This window comes from Acanthochromis polyacanthus, chromosome 19 (assembly GCF_021347895.1).
Source record: "Acanthochromis polyacanthus isolate Apoly-LR-REF ecotype Palm Island chromosome 19, KAUST_Apoly_ChrSc, whole genome shotgun sequence".
Classification (NCBI taxonomy): Eukaryota; Metazoa; Chordata; class Actinopteri; family Pomacentridae; genus Acanthochromis; species Acanthochromis polyacanthus.
Window position 1 is genome coordinate 13,902,457 of NC_067131.1, and position 9,549 is coordinate 13,912,005.

Sequence of the window (9,549 nt, forward strand, 5' to 3'; positions counted from 1 at the left end):
ACATATCCATCAAGTAATCATTAGTGAGGCAAAGAAAAGGTCTGACTTAGGGTCAAAAGGCCACTTAAACAGCTGTACAATTAAAAAAATCCTCTTGCAAAATCTGCAGTTTATCGTAAAGCGCAGCCATAGTCAAGATATCTAGTGTTGCATTCAAATATCTGACATCTCTGTTGTCGTATAAGTACTCTGTCTAGACTTGAAAGGCTTCCACAATTAGGCAAAAGCATTTTCCCAGATGGTTGGATCTTATTTTGGTTTTGTGCCGTACTGAGTCAGCGTCTTGTGGAGTTCTTCAAATATTCTCAATATAGAAAGCGAAGTGCCTCCGATTCACTCGGCTTGCATGCAGTACACAGGAACAAAAAAAGGTTGCTCGACTGATTTGGCTTCAAGAAAGCAGCTGTGAGGTGAAATTGAAAGTTATGAGTAATATCAAAAGACTAGATGGGAAGAAAAGCGCTCAAAGGGAAAGTGAGAGCTGATACTCGGCAGCGGGCCACTACACATGCCTCTGGAGAGCTGGCATTATTGCAGAACAAGAGGAAGATATCAAAGGCATTTTAAGTGGTATGATAAGAGCAGTGAAGGCAGGAGAAAAGTCAAGTCTAAATTTGCTCAACAGGAGAGCAGCTGAATGGCCTGAATGGTGGCACAATCTGTAGATGTAGAAATATTGTGGGAAATGCTGCAGCAAAAACATTCAAGCCGTTGCTCAACACTCAAATAGTCATGGCGTCTTATAATTAGCGTCTCACATGTCCAGGACATTTGGTTTTGACTAGGAAGGTCGTGACCTCGGATGCCCAGGATGTCCTGCATCAGTCTGCCTGCAGATATTTATGGCCCCTCCCTTTTAGCAAACGCTACACAATCGGCCACAGTGACTGACAGCTGCACGGCCACTTATCAACTCCTGTTACGTGCTATCAACCTGTGGGGTACTCCAATACAGGCAGCAGGAGCAGTGGTTTGTGGGAAATGTAGTTCTCTTTTACCATGGATAAATGGCTGTTCATATTAAGCTGAAATGTTTAGACACCCAGAAGGGAAATATAAATCACAATCACACTTAGATGTCTGTGATCACAGATGCTCTGTACTCCAGCAGTTACATACTGAATATATGTATATATAGTTATATTTATATATATTCTGTTATATAAATGTCTGTGTATTAACAGTAGTATGACTGGATATTTTAACAGGCATTGTTCATACTGTGTGATTTACTTTTTAGATTTGTGAGCTGCATTATTATCAGTTGACGTTATTGTTGTCATCTCTTTGTTTATGTTTTTAACAATAGAGCAAATGCTGTAAATGAGCAAACTTCAAACAAGTCAGATTAAAAAAATAGTTGAGCGTTTTTAGGGAAATGTAAAATATGTTTATACTACCAGTCTAAAGTTTGGACACACCTTCTCATCCAATGGTTTTTATTTAATAATTTTCTATCCTGTAGATTAATACTGAAGACAACTATAAAAGAATGCATGCAGAACTAGATGAGCCCTCAGTAGAGGGCAGAACCACGCCCTCTGCTTGCGAAAACCCTGTCCTCCCTATACAACTGATGCAATATGTATCAATTTTGATCATCGTACATATCTCCCTCCCTACTTGATCTGCTGACCTGTAACTCCACAACTGAGCAGGGGACCTTAGACTGATCATCAGTGCCAAATTTGATTATCCTGACTTCAGCGGTTGCAGAGATATCGGACCGGACATAGCCACATACATACATACATACATACATACTTACCCAGCCAGCCAGATACCGCACCGAATGCAGTAACCCCGCTGGCGTTCGTCAGGCGCGGTTAATTATGTTGTAAACAAAAAAATGTTAATCTTCAGTGTTAATCTACAATGTAGAAAATAATACAAATTTTAAAAAGTATTAAATGAGAAGATGTGTCCAAACAAAAATGTTATTTTTATCACAAAAATATAGTTTTCTAAAAAACAAGTCTTCGTATCACTGTTGGCGCATCACTATCACTCATTGCATAACAGAAAAGTTCTTGTTTTTTTTTCTTTTTTTGGTGTTTATCAGCGTTATCTTTTTTAAAAATTTTATTGCTGAAGGTGAACCATAAGAAGAGATCATTTCCTGTTTTTTTAAATAAATGGCGAAATTCGAGTATGTAGCTGCCAGTTCATTTTCTGTTATTTTATGATATTATTTAACTTTGATTAGATTTGATTTCACATAGGTGCTTTGTTTCTATGTCTACAGCCCCTAAGGTTTTGTCCCATTCACTATCTGCCAGCATGTCTGTTTGTAGCATGACAACCATGATCTCATGCCAGTGTAGCACTCGACAGCTACAGCAACAAATAATTCAAATTACTGCTATTTTATGAAATCTTTATCATGATTTTTTATTGATGTCGAAGGATTTGGAGTTTCATAGTCATGTTGTACTCATGGGGATATTATCAAAAACAGACACATAAATTATAAATCTAACTACAACAAAATGAACTTCTATGGTCTATGACTTCCTATTTTGGAAACTGTTAAGAAATTGTCCAAATCACATATTGTTAGTCATCATGATTATTACTCTGCCAAGGAACGCGGCGGAGTTATGTGACGATCGATGTATGTTTGTCTGTGAATCTTTCTGCCTGTCTGTCCGTGTGCAACATTACTCAAAAATGGACCGACGGATTTGGATAAAACTTTCAGGGAAGGTCAATAATGACACAAGAACTACCTCATTAGATTTTGGCAGTGATGCGGCTTATAGTCTGGATCCATGGATTTGTTAAAGATTTCTATTGTGAGATAGCAGCACTGTAACTATGACAGTGAACACTACGTCAGCTGCCTGCTGACGATCACATGATTGCGATCCTACTACAAATCCACCTGGACTTTTCCGTCGGAAATGATACAAAGTACAATTGATTCAGTTGTGGGGTTGTTTCCGAGTCCCATCATTTCCCACCGCCCGCTACATATTGAGGTCACACGAGTCGGGATCCGTACATAGCGTACACATACATAACACACGTCATCGCAAGGTAATTTTTTATTAAAGATCGGATCTGTCGGAAATGGTACAAAGATGGAGCAGTCTTGGTGGCGCACTGCGCTCTCTGACTGCTTTTCTTGTTTTTGATGCTATTGGCAGGCTTAGTCACATAAAATAATCAGTGATATTATAGAAAATCCGAGTTTGGAAATTCATGATTAATCATTTTTGGAAATTAAATATTACTGTGATCTGTCTTCCTCATGTGCTACCATTTTTTATTTTATTGCATTCTAAATGTAACATATATGAAGAGGACCACATAACATGGTTAATAAATCCATTTTAGCATAAATATAGTTCATATTGTGTGTAGAAAATCTTTACTTTTGTGGTGTACTGACAGCAAGAATCCAGCAGGTGAAGCTGTTTTATCATTTTGAGCATCAACTATGGCATCTCATGACAGTTTTACCCAAATGACTCATATCAAATATTGTGTATTGTAATATGTCAAAAATGCACAGAACAGCTTTATAATGTAACTTTGTTATAGTGTAATATAAATAGAGACACAAGTACCAATATATCTGACTTGTAATGCATCATTTTGACAGAAGGTGATGCTGTTGTCTGAAGTACTGAAGAACACAGGTGGTCACAGATAAACTAACAGAATCCACCCAGAATCTATCAATATAAACACATTTTCAGTGGTCAAGAAGGAACTCAGAGCCTTTATTCAAGTTAAAGCAGCAAAATCATAATCTCAAAATACTAGTGTTAAGAATTTAGAATCAGAAAAATATACCATCTGTATCTAAAGTAAAAATACACATTGCACAGCTCCTATAGCGAGTAATTTATCAAATATTTTTAATGAATTAATATTATGGACACATTGAAAAAAAGCTGGAATGTTTTTTTTTCTATTGATCTCTGTGCAATAGTGGTGATAGTAGCTTCATCTGGATCATATATGTGTCTTTTCCCTTCCAAATTAAGATTTCTTTTGGGTGTAATTGAAACTTCCACAATATATTTGACTAATCCATCTTTATTAACAGGATATTTACACTCAACAAAAATATAAATGCAACACTTTTGTTTTTGCTCCCATTTTTTATGAGATGAACTCAAAAATCTAAAACTTTTTCCACATACACAATATCACCATTTCTCTTAAATATTGTTCACAAATTTGTCTAAATCTGTGATAGTGAGCACTTCTCCTTTGCTGAGATAATCCATCCCACCTCACAGGTGTGCCATATCAAGATGCTGATTAGACGCCATGATTAGAGCACAGGTGTGTTTTAGACTGCCCACAATAAAAGGCCACTCTGAAATGTGCAGTTTTGTGATATTGAAGGGGGGGGGTGTGTCTGGGGACTCAGAAAACCAGTCAGTATCTGGTGTGACCACCATTTGCCTCATGCAGTGCAACACATTAGGTCGAGACCCCGATGAGGACGACGAGCATGCAGATGAGCTTCCCTGAGACGGTTTCTGACAGTTTGTCCAGAAATTCTTTGGTTATGCAAACCCATTGTTTCAGCAGCTGTTCGAATGGCTGGTCGCAGACGATCTTGGAGGTGAACATGCTGGATGTGGAAGTTCTGGGCTGGTGTCGTTACACGTGATCTGCGATTGTGAGGCTGGTTGGATGTACTGCCAAATTCTCTGAAACGCCTTTGGAGACGGCTTATGGTAGAGAAATGAACATTCAATACACCAGCAACAGCTCTGGTTGACATTCCTGCTGTCAGCATACCAATTGCACGCTCCCTCAAATCTTGCCACATCTGTGGCATTGTGCTGTGGGATAAAACTGCACCTTTCAGAGTGACCTTTTATTGTGGGCAGTCTAAGGCACACCTGTGCACTAATCATGGTGTCTAATCAGCATCTTGATATGGCACACCTGTGAGGTGGGATGGATTATCTCAGCAAAGGAGAAGTGCTCACTATCACAGATTTAGACAGATTTGTCAACAATATTTGAGAGAAATGGTGATATTGTGTATGTGGAAAAAGTTTTAGATCTTTGAGTTCATCTCATGAAAAATGGGAGCAAAAACCAAAGTGTTGCGTTTAGATTTTTGTTGAGTGTATGACAGACTTTTAAGGTTGCATTAAGTAAAACTGTACCGAAATCATTTTAGCCAACTATGGACCTATCGCTCCTTCATGTCTAAAAGTCTGGAAAAAAGGCATTGCAAATGAATTATGTGACAAAGACTTCCAGAATTTAGAGACATTAAAGCAGAAGCAACACTGGTGAAAGTCTGCAGTGACAATGGTATAATTTCTATTCTAGCCCTGCTGGATCTCAGTGTTGTGTTTGATCAAGGCAATTCCGTACATAAACTGAAACATGACATTGTGATTAAAGAAACTGTAGTAGCCTGATTTAAATCTCAATGAGTTTGTTCATTCCAATGGCATTCCACAGACCTTTGTGCAAGGACCAATACTTACACTTTATGCTCCTAAACTGGGCAGTATCATTTGGAAACACTGCCTAAACTTTCATTGTTATGCAGATACTGCCCAGGTATATTTTTGTACAAAGTAAGATTAATTGGATCAGTTATACCTGTGATTCTCTTCTTCTAAGCTATTGTATTTGGCCCTAAACACCTCAGAAACACAATACGTTATATCACCAGATAGTTACTCTGGATGACATTTCTCTGGTCTCCGGCACTACTATGGAGAAGGTTGGAATTATTTTCTACCTAGGCTGTCATTTAACTCTGGCATAAAACACTGCTCTAGAATGCCCTTCTTTCACCTGCACAATATTGTCAAAACCAGGAACATCCTGTCTCAGAGCGATACTGAAAAACTACTCCAATGATTTGTTACTTCTAGGCAGGAGTATTGTAATTTCTTATTATCAAGATGTACCAATAAGTCTTTAAAAAACCCTCCAACCAACCCACAATGCTGCAGCCAGAGCTTAGGCAGGCAGTAACAAGAACAGATCATCACAAAGCCTTTAACAACCAAACACCATTGTATCTTGAAGAACTTGTTGTACCATATTATCTCAACAGAGCACTGCCCTCTCAGACTGCAGGCTTACGTGTATCTGGAATAAAACAGTATGAAAGGCAGTGTTTCCATTATCAGGCTCCACTGCTGTGGAATCAGCTCCCTGTTTATGTTCAGGAAGCAGATATTCTCCCTACTTTTAAGATGAGACTCAAAGCTTTTCTTTTTATATAGCTTTTAGTTAGGGTTAGCTCAGGTGACCGTGAACCATCTCTGTTGTTAGACCTGAGCTGCCGTAGGGTTTCCCATGATTCATGAAGCACATCTCCTCTCCTCTACTCTCTTGGACTCTCCATGCATTTACACTCAACAAAAATATAAACGCAACACTTTTGTTTTTGGTCCCATTTTTTAATGAGATGAACTCAAAGATCTAAAACTTTTTCCACATACACAATATCACCATTTCTCTCAAATATTGTTGACAAATCTGTGATAGGGAGCACTTCTCCTTTGCTGAGATAATCCATCCCACCTCACAGGTGTGCCATATCAAGATGCTGATTAGACACCATGATTAGTGCACAGGTGTGCCTTAGACTACTCTGTTTTCCAAGAGCAAATGTTGACTCCCTGTTTGAATGACTGTCATGACACAATACTGCAACTGGCTTTTAAATACATTTCTGTTCAGAAAAGAAGCATATTTTATGTGAGTTAGTGAACCTGGAATTTGTATTTAAGGTGACATACTGTATTGGAAAAGCACAATCAGTAACTGGACTCATAAATTCATGTGGACCACAATTTTCCCAAAAGTAATATTGAAGTGTGTAAATTTAAATAGAACCAGTTTTAATCAAATAATAAATCAAACAAACAGAAAATAATACAAACATATGTGCAAAGAAAGACAGCAACATGTTGCTGACGCTCCCACCAGGCCAAGTTAGACTGTTGACAGTTTGAATGTGGGCCAGTAGCTACATGACAGCAAATCTGCTGAGACCAATAGAGTCAGAATAAATGAGCGCTGCATAACATTGACAGGCCGGTGTTGGACCAGATGGGAATAATATAATGGGAGCACATGGAGTGGATGTAATTTAGAGCCTGCTACTGACTGCAACTTGTCAAGCTACTGTTAAGTGTTCACATGAAGCTCGTCAATTCTATTTGAGGAGAACCGAAAAAAATGATGTTAATAAATCATACCCTTCATAGGTTATTTATTCCACACTTTTGTTTCATGAGGGAGATAAGAATTGTTAAGTGTATTTTAGCATAGCTTTTCATTTGAAGTTTTAACTCACTTGTACTCAGTCGATATTGTTTAGCAAAACATATGAACACATGATGATGAAATGTGGGACACCCTCAGCCACCCAACTTATATGTCATGCTATATGTGTCACCCATAGAGCTTATATTGCTTTGCTCATGACATGAGCTTAGAGTTACTTGACTCGTGCAGTCGCTTGCCGGGGCTCTCCTCGGTGCTTACTGAATGAGGTAGTGTGATGGCTGCAGGAGTGTGAATGTTTTGAGTCTGTTGGTGTGCCCCACTTTTAGTTCTCCTCGATGCTTATGCTTTCCTTTCAATAGTTCCATATTAGCATCTAGTTATAGTAATAAATAATTAGTCCATTAAGACCCAACCACACATACATTTTACAGAGTATCAGACAAGAAAATGCAAAAAAAAAAGAAAAATAATACTCAAAAACTAATGAATAATAATAGTATGTAGTTAAAGTGTGACTGAAACCTACTTTAGGTGTGAAGTAATAATAATTAAAGGAATATGTAAGTAATATGTTATCTACATGAAATACTTTAGTGTCCTGTTGCATTATCAGCACATATTACCTTATTTTAGCTACAGCAGCTCATTCTGCTCTCTTCAGTAAGGTGCATGAGGATTGAATTCCCATCCAGAAACTGGGAAGAATCTTTTTCTCGATGGTAGTTTTAACTTTATGCAGCAGTTTAACCTCCCTCTCTGCTCCCTCACCGGTACTGCATAAAAGCTTATGATCCCTGCAGGCTGGTCGATGTAAACTCCAATTGTGGAGCAAAATGGGACATTGTTTATATCATTGTTAATGCCATTGAACCAGATCTGGTCCTGACCAACACAGACCCCAGGACTCCTCGTTTTCTCCGAGACCGGTCGGTCCAGAGTCAGCTTTTCTTCCCGCTCCTTCATAGGTGACTCCAATTACCACCCAGCCGGAGTATTCCACCTCCCAGTAAGCCCTCATGTTCCAGATGCCCTCTTTGCACAGCACCTTTGATGAAGATGAAGAAAAAGGAAGAAAAAAATTGAAATTTCACCAATTTTCACCAACATTTAGGCTGCAGCTGTATTTACATTACTCTTTCATTTACCTGTGGAGAGTACTCGTATCTCTCTGGTCTATCCAGGACAAACCTCTTCAGTTCTACGACACACTTTAGACCCACGGTCAGAAATCCACAACATTTTATTGGCAGTTTTATCATCCAAAGTGAACTTCATCCAGTTTGTGGTGAAAAAAACAACAATAATTATATTCTTACAACTACAAGCTAACTGTAAATCCTGGAAAATATTGCTAACTGACTATAGAGAGGAATTCTGATCTTACACTGCATCAGCTCAGCTCTGCTTGTTGGCTCTGGGATGTTGGGCAAATAAACAGAAACTTTTTCTGCAAAGAAAGGAAAGAAACATAAATGCAAACATACATACATGACTCAGATATGCCAAAATGTACATGGTGCAGTTAATTACCTGCTTTTGCCTTTTCACTCCTGTTGGATTTAATTTTCTTCCCTAAAAATGTAAAGGTCAAAGGTTCTTTCTTGTTTCACATTAAATGACACAATCTAATATCAATCCCAACATGATACATTAAACATTAAACTTGTTTTGTTTTTTAAGAAAAATTGTGAAACTAAAGTATTCATAACATTTTTCGATCAAATATGAATGACTATAAAAGCCGAAATGTCTGGTGATGCTATGACACTGAAAGGCCGAATAGCTGAAGAAGCTCTACAAATGTCATCTTGTTATATATTTCCAATATAGTAAATTTACAGAAACAAAAAAATGAGAAATATGATTGAACACAATGTGTAAACATGTGATGGTCACGTTCTGCAAATATTGTACACCTACTCGTACTGTCTGCAGTAGGCGATGGAGTAGTCATTTGTACTTGAGATATTATTCCAATAATGCTGTAATACATGTATTTGTATGGAGAAAAAAGAACAAATCTATTTTATTGTGCCGTAAGCTAAGCTTGTTTGTTAAAAACAGCACCTTTGAGACTTGGAATTAATGCCAGTCATGGTGACATTAATTAATCAAGCAGATGAAAAAAAAGTCTGTTTGTTTCAATGGAAATTCATTGATTTGCCATTTTTAACATTATAATTTTGCATTACATAGTAAAATAAAAATCTGTACCTGGTTTGCTGGTCTCTGAGATGATAAAGGCAGAATTGGGTCCTCTTGGCATCTTGAGGCAGTGTGCTGCTAATCCATGTCCAGAAGCTTCAAAATTTT

At 37.9% G+C, this 9,549-nt stretch overlaps 1 protein-coding gene across 1 annotated transcript; it reads right to left on the reverse strand.

Annotated features, from left to right (window-relative positions):
* Window positions 1-7,879: 7,879 nt before the first annotated feature.
* LOC110969560 (stonustoxin subunit beta) lies at window positions 7,880-9,502 on the reverse strand. Its single transcript, XM_051939986.1, is given in 7 exon segments — window positions 7,880-8,007; window positions 8,010-8,116; window positions 8,118-8,281; window positions 8,382-8,415; window positions 8,417-8,516; window positions 8,621-8,683; window positions 9,451-9,502. Coding segments are annotated over 7 exon segments (648 nt in total).
* Window positions 9,503-9,549: the final 47 nt, after the last annotated feature.